Source organism: Trachypithecus francoisi, unplaced genomic scaffold (genome assembly GCF_009764315.1).
Source record: "Trachypithecus francoisi isolate TF-2019V2 unplaced genomic scaffold, Tfra_2.0 Lachesis_group19, whole genome shotgun sequence".
Taxonomy (NCBI): Eukaryota; Metazoa; Chordata; class Mammalia; order Primates; family Cercopithecidae; genus Trachypithecus; species Trachypithecus francoisi.
Window position 1 is genome coordinate 40,709,316 of NW_022681464.1, and position 17,038 is coordinate 40,726,353.

Sequence of the window (17,038 nt, forward strand, 5' to 3'; positions counted from 1 at the left end):
TGTGGAAAAGGAAATTGAGACAGAGAGAGACTATGTAGCTTGTCCATGGTCACCCAGCTGGTACATGACAGAAATTCAGGGAAAAAATACCATCACACCAATTGTTGCAATTATTTTAATTTAACATTTGAGTCCTGCCACTGCTGTTTGTCTCTGAAAAAGTTGTTCCATCTTTCTAAATCTTAGCAACCTCATTTATAAATTAAAAGTGGAGGGATTCTGTCATCTATAAGGCCCTTTCAAACAATCCTATTTATTGTATACAAAAACCCCTGAAAAGTCACTTAGAAAAAAACTTGTTCATGCCAGCCTGAAGATTTATGAACTCCAGCTTTTTATCTGACTGTGCATTCTGACAATTTTCTGTATTTCTCTAAGAATGGTCTGGAAAGGGATCTAGAGGGAAATGAAGAATATATAAAGTATTTTGATGGTTTCCAGAAATGTCAATTTCAACTCAGCATCTGCCGACAGGTCTACCTAGTCTTCCAAACTGTGTAAATCCTAGATCCACCATTTACCAGCTGTGTAACCCTAGACAACAATTCCACCTTTCTGACCTCAGTGTCTTTCTCTGCAAAACAGGGGTAAGAATAATCCTACTTCAATAGAGTTGCTATGAGGATTCACTGAGATAATGTGTACAAAGCTCATACAATAGTACTTAGCCCACAGTAAGTACTGAATGAAAATTAGCATTATTATTGCAGATTTCTGCTCCCATGAAAGTTAAGACTGTGAATTACTACACTTATATACACTTCCTCTGAAGTCTAAAGAAATCACAGGCTCCTCCCAAGATTTGGAAAATTGAGCTCATCTTTTTCTATCTTCAGAAAAAAAAAATCTAGTTAAATTGTTCAATAGTTAAGTTAGATATTATCTGATATAGAGCTAAGTTTGTGAAATATAAACAGTATTCTGTCCACTCTTCCTTAGTTAAGCTAAGAGGTATTAGCTTTACTATTTGCTAAATGTCACTTAGCATTTGATAAATGTAGCATTTGATAAATGTAGCATTTACAGTGCATTCTCAGAGGACTGGAAACAGTATTGTAGAACACCAGAACCTGTTTTCCCCTTTAAGTAACACACTATCTCAGTATATAAATCACCTACTACCCAAGGAATGGAGAAGAAAACCAAAGGAAGTTTGACATTTATTTTGGAAGTGTGATAAAGCAATTGAGACTGTTGAAATTTAACACTACCTTGAGGTCTCATTACACTAGCATGTCACTCATTAGTGCAAACTCACTTTGCTTTATAGAAGAGCCCAATATATCAATCTACAGCCTTAAAGTGAGTTATTGGTTTAATGTAGATCCAATCTGAGAATAAATGAGGCCCTTTTAAAATGTATTACAGAATGTTGCGCTAATGGTAGTTGACGACGTATATTCACTCTTTGCCAAGTTGTGGGTACAAATGTGATATGATTACATCCAGGACAAGAGCCTGAATTTAAGTAAGACTTTAAGAGTTGAAGGAGATCATAGAGATTATATCATCCACCAGAGGCCCAGAGGGATTAAGAGATTTGTCTAAGATTATACAGATAATAGGTGGATATCCCAGATTTCAGACTAGACTTTCTTGAGCTCAAGTTCAAGGAAGGTCCATTCTTCTACAGTATGCATTCAGCAACATATTATAATGGTAATAATAATTATGATAACCACCATTTATTGAATACATCCTCTGGGCCAAGGGTGCTGGTGAACTCCACACATATAAGCCCTCCTCTGCCCCTGACCCTGTTCTATTCCTCTCATAGCTCCATGAGGTATGCCTGGTTCTCTTCAATTTACAAAAAGATGACTGAGACTCAGGATTTGTAACTTGTAAAGGTCACACAGCTAGGAGATGCCAACAGCTGGATCCAATCTCAGTTCTGAATCTGCACTCTTTCTACAAGACTAGCTGCTTTGCCCAAGGGGATCAAAATGACCACATCGTATCTTCTGGTTTTGAAAATTAACTAATTCACTTTTAATGACATCAAGTGTAAACAATCTACCAAATTATTAAAACATTATATTTTTGTCTATGTGGGCCATGGATTTAAGACCATTAACTTACAATCAGTGATATCCACGAGGATGGGAAGGGAATATTAAGCCTGGTGCTCTGCAAATTAATACTTGGAGGTAAATGAGAAGTATCATAGGTAATTACTATTCACTTAACGTTTCATTCTATTTGAAAGAGAAATTCCCAAATGTTAAATATTACCTTACATTTTAAGCTTAAAAATACACTGGACATGTGACAATGGTGCTGAGTACTTTGGGGGAAGATCACAACAGTCCTGGTAGCAGTGTCACAGCAAAATATTTCAGAGGTACCAGATGAGCTAGGCAAAATGAGGCAATATTATGCTTAACTGTTCGGAAACCTCTTTTATTAAAAAAGATTTTAAATATTAATGCTATTTTCAATACAGGTGTGATAACACTCAATAAAGCATAGTGTACTTGATATAAATTTCGGAATGTAACAGTCCATCTAGTTCCTGGCCCCCTCCAGCCTCCACCACATACCCTAGTAGCAAAACGTACACACCTGCTTAAAAAAGGAAGAAGCTTTTGGGCATTGGGTGAGCAGAGTGGAGTGGGGCAAGGAAAGTGCTCTTTCCTGAATTATTCATGCTTTTGGCTTTAACTTCAGTTAGTAACATCAATTCTAAGAGAACTGAGACAAACTCTTCTATGTTCCGCAAAGGGAGGGAGAAAAAAGCCTGCCATTCGCAAGCAACTAGGGGCAAAACCAGCGCAGAGGACACGGGTCGGGAAATTAGGGATTAAAAAAAAATTGGAGTAAAGTGCACATTTACTGTCAAAAATATATTGTTTTGATCCTAAGAAAATTAAAAGAATTTTATCTAATGGACTAGATTGCTGACCTTTTAATACATTTGGTTTTCATTGAATATACAATCACCATCGGACATAAAAAGACTAGTTTGCTTTAAAAAAACAAACAAACAAACAAAAAAAAACAAAATCCTTGGAGTTATCTACAGGAATCTTGTGGACGCAATTCAAGGATAACATTCTGCAGCTCTTTGGATATTGAATGATGTCCTCGGATCAGTCCACAAAAGAGACGGGGAACTGTTAATGCACTGATTCAAGTGGCCGTTTCTCCCATTCTCTCTCTCCTCCCCCCACCCCACTCCTTTCTCTAAATGCCTGTGCTTTCCAGTTCTCCTTCTTCTACCCCTATGGCATGAGACCTGGAAATCATGAAGAGTTTCTCCTTGTTTGTAAACTGCCTCTGCACCGGCTGAGGTTGCTCGGCCGTGGGTGGCTCCTGGCTGGCACCCTCCGGGGAGCTCTGCTCCGCACCCGGAACGGGGGCGGCCACAGAGTCTCGCGTTTGACCCGCAACTGCGTCCAAGACCGACTCCGAGGAGGTGCCGGCCTCCCGCAGGGGTGTGTAGCCCTTATTGCTGCTGGATCGGTCATCCGACTGGGAGCTCCCCGAGTCCCGCCTGGTGGGGGGCGAGCCCTCCAGCCGCAGGGGTGGCGAGGGGGAGGCGGCTTTGGTCAGAGGGCTGGAGTCCGGGTCCGCACTCCCCGGGGAGGGCGGGGGCTCGGGGGACGGCGGTACCCGGTAGTCCGGGAGCCCGCTGGTGCTGCGGCGCCGCAAGGCCGCGTACCTGCCGGTCCTGGGCAGGCGGCCGCCCTGCCCCCTGGCGGCGCGCGCCGCTACCGCGCCCTCGGGCTCCTCTAGCTCCTGGCTCGCCCCGCGCATGCTGCCCTCTGCTCCGCGGAGGTTGGTCATGCTCAGGTCAAGCTCGCCCCTCGGGATCTCCAGGGAGCCGCGTTCCCCCGGAGGCCTCTGCCAGCTGCAGCTCGCGCCCTCGGCGTCCGCGTCCCTATCGCGGTCCCCTTGCAAGGGCAGCAGCGCGAAGGCGCTCAGCGAGGAGTCCACGAGGGAGCTGGCGGTGCTCTGGCGCCCCCAGCTCTCGGGTGGGCTGCAGGGCGCCGGACTACTGCAGCTGCTAGCGGCGTTGGCGGCGTTGGCGGCGGTGGCCCGACGACGGCCGGCCACGCCCGAGCGCTCGCGGTAGACGCTGTACACTGCCTCGGCCAGGCTCGCGGGCTCCCGCGGACAGCGCGGGGAAGAGGCCAGGTCCGGCGGGGACGCGGCGCCCCGGGGGCGGCCGCCGCTCAGGGCCGCGGGGTGAGGCGGCCACGAGCCCTTGGCCAGCATCGCCGCGGCTCCGAAGGCGTCTCCGGCGCCACCGCAGCTCCCCGGCTTCAGTTCCAGGCCCCGCGACTGCACGTAGCTGAGGAAGCCGTTGAGCGGGATGGCCCCGGGGGGCGCCGCGGCGGGGGCCGACGACGACGAGGAGGCGGCTGCGGCCGCAGCAGCGGCCGCGGCGGCCGCCAGGTCTTTGGCGCGGAGGCTGTGCACGTCGATGACTGTGGAGTAGAGGTCCCGCAGGTTGATGATTTTGGTCTTCTTGTCCCGGTTCTCGTGGAGGACCGCGTTTGCGCAGATGAAGAGGAAGATGCCGATGCCCATGATGAGGGGCCCGAAGACCTTGAGCTTGTCAGAGTGCAGGTAGCCAGAGAAGATGCGGAAGAAGAAGCCCACCGACGTGGAGGAGGAGGAAGGGGAGGCGACTCGTGCAGGAGGCGTGCTCCGGGGCGCGCCCGCGGAACTGGAGTTGACACCCCCTGGACCCCTAGGGTGGCTCCTGGACCGGTTTTTGCTGCCACTGCCGCTGCTGTTGGCCGTGGTCGGGACGCGGTGGCTGCTGCCCACAGGCGGCAGCTGCTTACCCCCCTCCCGATTGGCCCCCGTGGCCTTGGGCCAGTAGCCCACCACCGCCATGGCTATGCCCACCAGCAGCACCAGGATCCCGCAGAGGGCGATGAGCCCCGAGATGGAGCACAGCTTCAGCTTGCCTTTCACCACCACCACGTCGTTCTTGCGCCTCTTTTTGGCTTTCCTCTTGCGCTTGGGGATCTGACTTGGGGGGCGGAGTGGATCCTGCTTTCTGGCGGAAATCCTCAGCAGGCCGCCGGTGGCGATCATGGCGAACTCGTGGATTGCAGGACTAGCCTCTGGGATGGAGGCTTGCTCAGGGAGGGCGGCAACTGCCCACTAGCTGCTCAGCCACCTCCTCCTGCTGCAAAGCAGAGGAAGACAATCAGAGGGTGTCGGCTTGGCTGCAGTGACATCTCACGCTGCAGCTGCCCTACTCCCAGATCCCACTCCATGTGTGCCCCCAACCCCAGGGCCTTTACCCACTAACTGAAACGAAGGCCGTGTACAGAGGCTGGGGCCAGGTAGACATTAGGGAAGGGACCTATTAGTTGCAGCAACTAATAGGTGGTTATAAAACATTGCAGTAACTAGTATGTGGTGATAAAACCATCTGAAAGTATGCCTTCTTCTCCCCGCTCCCTACCCATCTTCCCCACACACTCCATGGGTAATATGAGGGTTTGAAATGAACAGTGGAGTTCCAACCATTAGTAAAACCTAAATGTAGGGACGCAAAGTAGTGGTTAAGGACCTTCCTGGCAAGGTTCTTTCCCTTAATCCTTCTGGAATTGGAAGATTTTTCAAGGGAACTACCACAGGAGTTTCAAGTCTCTCTAAGCTGGGGAATCTGTCAATGTGTGGCCCAAAGTCACTAAAACAGTCAGGAAAGTCACTACTGTACAAAGACAAAGGAATTTATTTCACTGGATGAAAATTAAAGGTCAAAAAAAAAAAGGGTCATATAATGGCTGGCAGGCGGTTTATTTACTTCAGATAATTAACAGAGAGTTTATCACTGGGGAAGCAGCAGAGATATTGCAATACTCTGACAACAAATCCCTTCACAAAGTTGTCTCCCATCTATGCCTATTCCTACAGCTAAGTGCAAGCAGATCCCTTGCACAGCCTTCTCTCCTCCCGGCAACATCTGGACAGCTTCTTGGGGTGGAATATTTAGTTTTAGGTAACTGCTTATGTAACTGAGCTCTTCCTTCTGGCCTTCTTTCCTCCCTCAGAGGAACTCCCTTAAAGGTATCATGTGCCAGATTTCATCAGGGAATTTGAGAAGTCCCCTAGAATCTCCAAGAGAAAGATCTTTTTTCTCATATGGGAAAATTACAATTAAAAAAACTAACACTCTGCCATAATAGCTTTCTGACCCCTTATTAAGGTGCCAAGAGCATGCTACAGAATTCCAGTATTCAAATGAGGAGGCAATTAACTAGGTAAAGCAGCCTACATAATATGTGATTTGTAGAATGACATTTCCCCCAAGCCAAAGCTGTTTTGTTGTTGTTGTTGTTTGTTTGTTTTTTGCTTTTTCCCCCTCCTTATCCCTTTCTCATGAGGTCATTTTTAGGAAGGGAGGGTGGCAACAATCAATGGATTACTCTTAGGAAGTTTATTTAGTTGTTTGTAATAAAGCCTGGGTAGGTAAATTCACAAATGCATATTGGTGGTTATTCAGCAACCTCTAAAATAGTCTTGCTGTATCTCCAGAGTAAAACATTTTCTGTCCCATTAGTTGTTTTCCCTCCTATGAGATGCTAAAATTAAGGACATTGTATGAAATGAAAGACTTAAATATCACTCCCAAGCCTTTTGCTATTCTATCCTTTGTCAGATAATTCATGTTTTAGAATAAATTCCCCCTTGAAAATGTGTGGTAGGTAGAATTTGGCTTTTAATTGGTGATTGGGTGAAAGGCTTTGGCCCTTGAGTTCCTCCATTATATCAATATAGGCAGGATCTTTTCTCCATCAGTGGGAATGCAAATGGTAATCAGCTCTTTACAATGTTTGCAAATCAACATATCTTTGGGACTTAGTTGGGTTTCAGTAAAGAGAATCACCAGGTAGATAAGAGAGGGGTCAGTATAGAGAATACATCTATAAACCTTTAAGCTGCACCAGTAAGTACAGATTGAAAAAAATATATATTGTCTATCTCTCATCCCAAATAAATAGGCACATTTATTATGTGGTTGTAATATAGAGACTGTTGTTTTAAGTGATCCTTGGAATCCAGCATCTTAAATAATCCGGAGATCCGTGGTTATCTTAAGAAGGCTTTAAGGACCAGACATTTTTTTAGAAGCGAACTCAGACTCAGTTGGCAGGGTGGCTCTCCCACCGAAGAAAGGCTACATGTTTGGTTGGGCATTGATCAGGTGCACCAGGAGGCTGGATGTCTTGGGGGAGGGGAAACTCACTTGGATTTCTCCTCAGCAAAGCAGCTTTAGCTCCGGTAGAATGTAAGGAATGGATTTCAACAGTCCTTTACCGCACATCTTTAAAATGAGTTTAATAGCTAGTAATTAACTCCCTCGTTTATTATTCCTTCAGCTCTGTTGAAGGCTGTACTCCCTTTTAATGTGTCACCATCTGACACGAAATACAGACAAAGGTCAGATGCCACGGGAGACCCACCTTTGAGGTTTTCCTTTATACCTAATGAAAGAAAACAAACTTAGCAGTCAAGCTTGGCTGCCCTCTCAGTTTACTGCCTGGAGCTGGTCTTACCGTGGTTAAAGAATGGAGGATGGGGAAAGCAAAGGAGGGAGGTCTAAAAATACAACTGCTTCCAAGAGAGACATTCAAGTTCTCCGCTCATGATGGATTAAGCCCCACTCTGAGGCTCGGAGGTTCGGAGCCCACAGGCTGGCAGCGCTGTGCTGTGCCGGGCACCCAACCCAGGTCCTCGACCCCCGGTCCCTCACTGGCAGGGCGGCGACCCCCTGGCCCCTGGCTTTGGTCTGCTTATTGATGTTGGCCGGAGTCACATGAGTGCAGCAGCTGGGAGTCCGCCTCTGGAAAGAAGACAGGCAGCAGCGAAGTGAGAGCAATCTGGAACTAGCTTTTTCTGGGCAGCGCATCCCGTGTAGCCAGCCCAGGAAAAAGCCTCTCCCGGAACCCTAGCCCGGGGAGCGGGGGTTCGGGGACCCGAGGGGCGGGGAGGGGCCCCCAGGGGCTGGGGACTGGCAGAATTGCTCAAAATGGCAGCACTCTCCGCACACAAGATAGCTCACTTACCCAGGGAGACCAAGGGAGGTCGGGGCCGGCGAACGGGCTCTCGGGCGACACAAAGGAACCATGGAGAAACTTTTTCAGCCCGAGCCGACGGCGGAGCGCAGGGACAGCGCCCCCGGGCCCTGCATCCAAGCGCGGCTCAGCAGCCCCGCAGGGGCGAGCGCCCGCCCCAGACTCGCAGCCCCCTCCGGCGCTGTGGCGGGAGCCATTTCCAAGAGTTTCCAAGAAGTGTCAGGTCCTCTGCATCCCTCATCCCGCCTCGGAGCCCTCCTCTCGGCCGCTCATTCTCCCGCTCGCTGAGTCCCCTCGCGCGGCGCTCCCGGGCGGGTCCCCGAGGCGGCGCCGCCGGCCCTCGCGCCTCTTTTGTGTGGCTGCTCCGCGCCGGGCTCCGCCGGGTGGAGTTGAGCCCGCGGCGGCGGCTCGGGGCGGCCGGACTGGCGGCTGTTGCTAAGAGACCGGAGCCATGACACAGGGAAATTGCGGCAGGGTGGCGGTCGGGGCCCGCCGGCTCTGCGGCTTGGGGGGGCGCCTCCGCCCCCCGTCCCGCCCCCTCCCCCAGCGCCCCCCCACGCCGCCGGCCTTCCCCGTTCCCCGGCGTCCTCAGCCGCCCGCCGCCCGCCGCCCGTCCCTTCGGAAGCACCGCTTCCCCTGGGAGGAGGAGGCGCGAGGGGAGGCGGCGGAGGCAGTCGACGCAGGGCGCTGGGGCCGCGGGGCAGGGGGCGCGGGGCGCCTCCTCGGCCTCGGCTCTTCCCGCCCCGAGGCGCCCCGAGACCGCCGCCTGCCTCCGCGGGCAGCTTTGTTCTTCTTTCTTCCAACTACCTGTCTGAGCCGCGGGCCCCAGAGGCACCAAAGAGAGGCCTGGAGGGTCTCCCCAGCAGCATCCGAGGGGCGCTCTCGGGAAGCGAAGGGCCAGAGTCCGCGTTCCCTCCGTGTCTGCCTCCCTCCCCTCGTGTCTCGGTCTTTTGTTGCCTCTACTCCTCGGCACGGCACAGCCTGGGTTGTTTTCCCCCTCCCGCTTGGGAGTTTGCAGTGTGGATGCTCGGCCAGCACAGTAAGTTGTCCCCCAACGAACTCGGGCCCCGGCGGAGTGGAGCCGCCCCCGCCGAGCCGGGCGCACCGCGGGACGCGTGGAAGGCGCTGTCAGATGTGCTCGCGCTTCAGCCCCGCCGGGCTTTGTGACCAGCCTGACCGGGACCCGGCAGCTGGGGCTCCTCGGAGATCAGAATGGGCTCCTGGGCTCTTCCTTGGGCAGCAGCCCCTCCTGCTCCTCCCAGTCCGGTAATCAGCAAGCGTTAAAAGGAAAACTATAATTCTCCAGAAATCCAGGTTAGAATCAAAGAGGGGAGGTGGGGGTAGGGAGGATGTCCAAACTCCCTACGTCATTTAAAAAAGAGAGAAGGAGAGAGAGAGAGAGAGAGATCCTGTTTCCTAGCTCATCCCTGTCCTCTGAACTGTAAAGTAAAAATGACAGGGAAAAGATAATTTCAAAGTGGAATTTCCCCAAAGATTATTGAGAAAGTGAGAAAGATTTCAATTATCTGTTGAAATGAGGCAGCCAGGATTCAGGAAGAAAGGAACAGAAGAGCAGATGAAGCAAGTGCTGTCTGAAATTTTGGATCCAGACAAAATTGGGTGGGTGTTACATATTCTGAGTTTTGCTGCTCAGGGGTCCACAAAACCCACACAGGAGGGCTCTGCTGCCCACAGCTCCTTTTACAAGATTGTTCCCCACATACACAGCATTCACTTGTGCTTAAATCTAGAGCAGACGCGTTTCAAAAAGAACAATAAAGACAAAAAATTTACAAGTTCAATGATATAAATGTGAACAGTGATCTAAGAGATGGGGATAGAGACGGTGAGGGACAGGAGGGAACGAAGCAGAAGTGTTTTCTAAAAGGCAACCCTGCATTCACCTGTTGGAAAGGTGGCCTCTGTCACCCTTTTCAAGCAAATAACGAATCTGAATGATGATCAGAGTGTCCGGAACCCACCGCCTTCCCCCTACCTATTCCTGCTCAGATTCAGGCTGTTAGAAAACAAACCGTAATGAAGGGAAAGTTTTAAATCTCACATTGGGTTGTTTCTTTTTAGAGAAATCACTGCAAAGGAGAAATCATAAGATCTAGTTGTCGTTTTCTAAAGATGTTTTGGCTCTGAACCTCCAGATCTCTTGAATACCAATAATAATCTGGTATTGTGTACAAAGATTGGGCCTACAGTCTCATTTCATTGCACAGCTAGCTGCCAGAGTCTATGGGTGGCAGTTCCTATCCTCTGTTTGCTGGGCTGTACAAACAGGAATAATACTGCAGAACTTCATTAGGATTTTAGGTGGATTAAACTGCTAATAGTTTCAAGTTTCTGTGTAAATTATAGCCATCATTTGCACATTTAAAACTCATTTGAGGGATTTGGAGAAGAAAAGAATTTTTTTCTAGACAAAGGGCCTTGGGACATAGCTAGTTTTTTCTTATGTTGATGATTGCAACAAAATGTATGGCTTATGACTCAAAGGCTTCCTTCCAAATTGGGCTTTTTGGAATTTTGAACTGTTTTATTTAACCTGAGTGTTATCACGTTAAGTAATTTTCTTTGTTTTCAGCTCATGGTATCAGAGGAAATCAAACAGATCCCATCTGTTTCCAGTGGAGTCCTTTATCCCCTCTGTAAATACAGAATCAACATACATTCCCGGGGCTTTCAAGTTATGTAGAGTTACTTTTAAAGGAACAAGGATACTCTTGGCCCTTCTGGAGTCATTTTCCTTTTAATTTCACTGGCCATTTCAGTTTGGATGATTTCTGAGATTGTGGGACCGCACTTTCACCATGCTGAGGACTGAAGGGCTATGGCTACCTAATCTTAATAATCCACTAGAGCCTCCAGATTGTGGAGCTCGGCACAACCTTCTGACCTTGTAGCAGGGAGTGTAATGAAGGCCCTGGGAAAAAAAGAGAAGAGGATAAAGATTAGCTTAGTTTAGTTGGATTAAATTCTGACCTGCAACCTTTCATTTGCTCTTTCTTAAAAAGAATCCTTATATAATTTATTCAGTCTCATAATTTATTCACATCTCATTTACTTCCCTGATCATTTCACCAACCTAGCCTGGTGTGCTTGACTCACCTGCCTGTGCTCCCAGGGCTGCGTAGGGGAAGACAGTGGCCTGCCATGGGCACACACAGGACCTTCTTGGTCTCCAGAAGTGTGCCAGAGAAGGGGAGTCTGCTTATACCAACAGCTCAGCAACTCCTGCCGCCGTGCACACCTTTCTCTCACACATAGCACAGGCTGCAGAAGTAAGTAGTTTAGGGTTGTGAGTTCTGGAGCCAGTTTATCTCCTCCACTAACTAAATTACTTAATCTTGTCTGCCTCAGTTTCCCCATCTGTAATGGGGATAATGACACTGATACCCTATTCATAGCATTGTAGTAAGGATTTAAAGAGTGTAGTCAGTGTAGGCTAATACTTAGCACATAGTAAGCACTCATTACACTTAGCTGTCACCTTATTGGTCCTCACATCTCCCAGCTTGATACCCTCACTCTCCTGTTCCATTCCTATTTTCTGGGGTCCACATGGAACTGTATCTGTACTTATTATCTCTGAAGTAGGGTTACAGGATCAGCTGTTGTGATTGAACTACTCCTACCCACATGACATAGGTCCAGTGTCACTCCAGAAAGCTTGCTCCATATGAGAATGAAAACACTTTCTCCATTGCAACTTTGCTCATTTTGCAATTAACCCGGACCCTTTAATTTCAATTTGCTCAAGAACTCAGATTTCAAACTCATGGCGCACTGTAGTCAAATTAGAAATTTGCAAAAACACAACCAAGGGACATTCTTCAGACCAGAAGTTGGAAGATTTCGTAGAAAGGACCTTCGAGGCTTTGTATGACATCTCTACATAAGAAGACAGAAACGGTCAACCCCAGCTCAAAAACAGGATACAAAATCACCCCTCTTCATTCCTTCTTTACCCTTTTCATACCTCTGCCAATAAAAATCAAAATGACAAAAAAAATGACAAAATAAAACAATAGGCATACAACTAGAGTCACTAGATTTAGCAAATAAAACTATTGCATGGGATACACTTCCACTAAAAAACTATTCGTTGTTTACCTAAAATTCAGATTTAACTAGGCACCCTATATGTTACTTGCAACCCCGCCACAGTGTACCTGATAACTATATGTTACTTGCAGCCCCGCCACAGTGTACCTGATAACTATATGTTACTTGCAGCCCCGCCACAGTGTACCTGATAACTATATGTTACTTGCAACCCCACCACAGTGTACCTGATAACTATATGTTACTTGCAACCCCACCACAGTGTACCTGATAACTATATGTTACTTGCAGCCCCGCCACAGCGTACCTGATAACTATATGTTACTTGCAGCCCCGCCACAGTGTACCTGATAGCTTCTCAATTTTCTCATGGAACATGCAAAGGACGAAAGGGCTTGATAAGAAAGAAAACATGAAATGCAACATTAAGTTTATTTTGGAAGAGAATAAGCAGAAAAAGAAAACACAAGCAAAGCCTGGATGGAACAACAGAACTTCAAAGCCTGAGGATAGTGTTTCCAAGCCGAACTGGGCTTAGCCCTGGGGTTTCTCACAGTTAGAGGTTGCATGGTTTGTGTTTCTAGCCCTTTCCTATGGAACACTGCCATGCTAGAGGGACGGGCAGTTGCTCCTGCATCCAGTCCCCAGGGTCCCACAAATGAACTTCTGAAGAGATAGAGCTCAACTCACTTTCAAGAACTTCAGCTTTGAAACCAAGGGTAAACTTATGCTAGTGTTAAGCTCAAGATCAAGTCCATTTCTTGTATTTCTGAGAGGAATCAAAGTTCAAGCCCAAACACCTCCACCACAGAAACAGTGGAAAAAAGAAATGGTGCAAGATCTAAATAGCTGCCCTTAGAACACATCAGACAGGTTCTGCTGCCTCCATTCCAGGTCAATAGCATGTAGCAATGACAGTTTCCATCTCTGTCTTCAGCCCCATTCATTTGTCTTTCTCAGTGAGAGACCTACCAGGAGTAGTTGTCTCTAGTCATTGGGGTTCATTTTTATACATTCAGTTTTCCCCAATAGCCTGAATTTTCTACCATTTTTCGTGTACACCATCAAAGCTGGATTCTGTGCGGTTCTTGCGAAATAATTGAGGTCTGAGATGAGAAACTAGCGTTTGTTGGCAGGCCGGAAAGCAGATCAAAGCTGAGCTTGGAAAAAACTTTGCTGGGAGGGCTCCATCAGTGGAACAGCCAAGATGAGACCTGCAGCTAAATGTGCCCTGTGTTCCCAAAACATATCCTAAATGTCCACACTAATGTCATTCATATCATTTTGTATAATCTACAAGTGCTATGGAGAAATAACTTGTCCTACTGAGAGCTAATTGCTCACATGTCTGATCTGCTTTCAAAATTAATTGTGATGTGAGCTGCTGTGTGTACACCACAGGAAAAAGGAAACATGCAGATAAAGAACTAGTTTTCAAAAGTAAAGACAGAAACCTAAGAATTCCAAGTAGCAATTTCAGGATTGCTACTTCGGTGGCAGAGCTCTGATGCATCCAGTAAGGATTTTCTTAAGCACTTCTGTGTACTGCACTCTATGATTCCTGCATCATTCACTCAACAAATATTTACTGAGTATCTACTGTGTTATCATTATCATTCTAGGCACTAGGGATAGAGTAGTGGTGATCTGTGCAAACATGGTCACTCTCAGTGGTGGGGGTGTGAGATAAAAAACAAATAAACAAGTGAGAAATTTTCAAATCTTGGCGAGTGGTACGAAGAAATTAAAAGAGGTTGCTGTGACTGGTCACACGGGCAGCAAGAGAGAGCAATTTAGATTGGGAATTCAGGGAAGGCTTCTCCAAGGAGTGTCATTCCACTGAGAACTGAAAGCTGAAAAGGAGTTGATCATTTGAAAGTATTCCTGGGGAAAAAATAATGAAGGACACAGTGTTATTAGCATATAACCGAATTAGATTCATCAGTACATCTTGGGAAAAAAAGAAGAAAAAGATCATTGAGGGAGAAAATTCGTTAGGGAATACTTCATGAGTCTGGATCCCCAGCTTGACCTGGCATGGATTTGGGTGAGTGGAGGGAAGGGGTAGGATGGGGCATAACCTCTTTGATTGGCATACGGGGCCACATAAGGTGGCAGGGAAGACATGATGGCCTAGGTAGCAGGCAGCTAAGTGTGCCATTGACAGAGATGGTAAGAAATGTAGAGTGGGAAGGGATCTTAAGGTACTTAAAGCTCAAATTATAATCCAAGAACCAGCAGCATCAGTGCCACCTGGGAAGTGGTTAGCAGTATAGAATCTTGGGGTCCATTGCAAAGCTGGATTCCAAATCTTCATTTTCACAATATGCTCAGGTGATTTGCATGCACATTAAACCTCAAGAACCACTGCTGTAGTCTAATCTTCTCATTTTAGGGATAGGGTAACAGAATTTAAATGATCCCCATCGTTACCATCCTAGGCTTGTGGAGCTGTGTGTGTGTGTGAGAAAGAATATCTTGCTTTTAAATGTGTGTTTCAAATAGTGAACCTGGAGGTCTGTGACACCTGTGGCTAAATATATGTTTCTTACATAGGGCAGCAGCATGTGTTTTTTAGCTCAAGTAGAAGAGGAAAGTTAAAATTTGGTGTTTTTTTTTCAGATCTGTGCATCTGTTTAGGAAACAGGCGTGGTGAATTTGGGGCCTTAATTCAGCTTTCCGGGAGATCAAATTTACTCCACTTTGGGATTACTCTTTGGGTTTAAGCCATTTGTACCTGAGTAATTAAGCCTCTTCCAATCATATGACCTTAAGCAGGTTACTTAAGTCTCTGCATATAGTTGTATTGCCTATGAGGGTGACTTATAACTTTTTCAGGGTAGTTGTGAGGAAGAAATGAGATCATCAGTGGCAGTGACACCATCAGTTATTTGTAGAGAAGGGGCAATCTGGTCCCGCCTCATCTCCACTGTCCCTACAGGGCCCTGCCAAGTGACTAGATGGAAGAAAAAGATGAGTACTGGCTAGGTACATATCACTGTCCCTAAGCCTATTCCATGCAGAAATCATGGAGCTGCCACTGTAGATGCTGCTTGGGGTATAGGCAATGAAGCCTGTAAAGTATTATTTAGATATGAATGGTTGTGTGATGATGATGGTGAATAGTTACAGAGTGGCCATTCCCTGTCGGGCACTATGCTGGGTACTGGAGATGCAGTCGAGGTCAAGCACTACCTATGAAGTTTGGGTCAGATCTGAAAGATACATGATGGTTCCCCAGAATGCTTTGTAGTTCTGAATGAGTCCCAGCCAAGCAGCAGTGGCTTCCTGGTCTCCACTCTCTCACCTCCTTATCTTCTGAGCCTTACCCTCTGAGAGCAATTGCATTTTGCAGTAGGCTTAGGTTTCCTTAAATCTCACACCCATGCCATTGGAGCATCCTCTGAGTCCCACCGTTTAGGAATCGGGGTGGGCCTCTAGTATCCCCACAGTGTTTGGAAATCTCCACTGCTGAGTTATTAAACATGTAACTTCATGTGTAAGGGACCAAAGGGTCACACTGTGACATGAAATTTCACACTTGAAGTAGTGCCAACAATTCTTTTTGCACACACCTTTCAGATGACCCCATGGCAACATCTGTAAGACATTTATATTTTTTAGGGGTGTAAATACAGAGTCATAGCGAAAGTGAAAACTGCCTCTCCCAAATTATCATCACACAGCATATATATATCTAATATATAAAATGAGTAAATCAAAATTGATGACATGCTTTTATCCAGTGAAACTCTTCTGATCTTATGCCAACCATAAAACATATGTTAAACAATTAAAATGCTCTAAAGTAGTAAGTAGTATGTGTGTATACACACACACACACACGTGTATATTCTCGGAAGGAAAAATGCACACCACATTTTTCACACTAAATTTAGTCCTGAATTTCTATAAAATCTTACAAACTGAGCTGGCTTCTTTACACTAAAGAAGATAAACTCTTACAATCTGAGCTGACTTCTTTACACTAAAGAAGATTAAAGTATCAATACATCGGAAAAACATCACAAATATTTCTTTTCTAGTGAGAAAGATGCCAACATCACTTCTTGACAGGCAAAGCAAAGTGATTACATAGCTCTCTACAGAGGCAAAATAATGATATGGTGTATTGGAAAATGATATGCAGAAAAATCAGAGATAATATTTCAAAATATTTCTGAATTTCATTATTTTCCAAAGCCATGGCCCACAAAGGTCAGGGCTTGATTGTTGAAAAATTTACAGAGAGAGGGAGAGAGAGAGGTATTTACAGCCCATTGTGTAAGAGCTTAATATCTTCACCTTACAAAGAGGCTGTGTCACAGATTTCCTCCAGATTCCTCCCAATCACTTACAGCTTCTGACTTTTGATGACATTAATATTAATGCAATGATAGAAAGATTATACTTTCTGGAAATTTGATACTAATCAGTGTTATAGCTCCACTTTTTTCAGGGCAGTGAAGGGTTTCAGGAAATGTTTTTTCCATTTACAGAGATAAATATATGTATATATATGATCAAGACTAAGAATCCACAACCCAAGGGAGGAGAATGAGAAAAGATCATAATTTACAGCAGTTACCTCAAGAGCTTACTCATCAGAACACAGATCTGTTTAATGGCTTATTCTAGAAATGTGGGAACTCAGAGAATTTCTGCAGCTTTCGTTTTGTAAGCAGTAAAGGAATTGCCCTGCAGCCTGCCACAGTGGAAGGTGAGGTGAGGAATCCCGGCTGGACTGGGGTCACAGGCCATGCTGCTCACCTCTGAGGAAGTTACAAGACCGCAGGATTTCATCAATGGAGCTGGTGCTCTGATTTTCTGTTCCTGTCTCTACTGGCCCGTGGAGATATCAAAACGTCAGCTAGTTTCTGTCTCTAAGCAAGACAGGTTCTAAACCACGTCAAAGCACT

The 17,038-nt window shown here is 46.6% G+C and overlaps 1 protein-coding gene across 3 annotated transcripts; it reads right to left on the reverse strand.

Moving 5' to 3' along the window:
* Nucleotides 1-2,387: 2,387 nt before the first annotated feature.
* On the reverse strand, nt 2,388-8,480 carry TMEM200C (transmembrane protein 200C). 3 transcript variants are annotated; one of them, XM_033178283.1, is made up of 3 exons: nt 8,037-8,127; nt 7,217-7,813; nt 2,388-5,146 (listed from the first exon to the last, which is right to left on the reverse strand). In XM_033178283.1, the coding sequence occupies exon 3, from the start codon at nt 5,050-5,052 to the stop codon at nt 3,187-3,189; it is 1,866 nt and encodes a 621-aa protein (XP_033034174.1). In that variant the 5' UTR covers nt 5,053-5,146; nt 7,217-7,813; nt 8,037-8,127; the 3' UTR covers nt 2,388-3,186. The 3 variants fall into 3 exon arrangements, with proteins under 3 accessions (XP_033034174.1, XP_033034175.1, XP_033034177.1); XM_033178284.1 differs by having other exon boundaries at nt 7,217-7,454; nt 8,037-8,120; XM_033178286.1 differs by lacking the exon at nt 7,217-7,813 and having other exon boundaries at nt 8,037-8,480.
* Between the last annotated feature and the right edge of the window lie 8,558 nt (nt 8,481-17,038).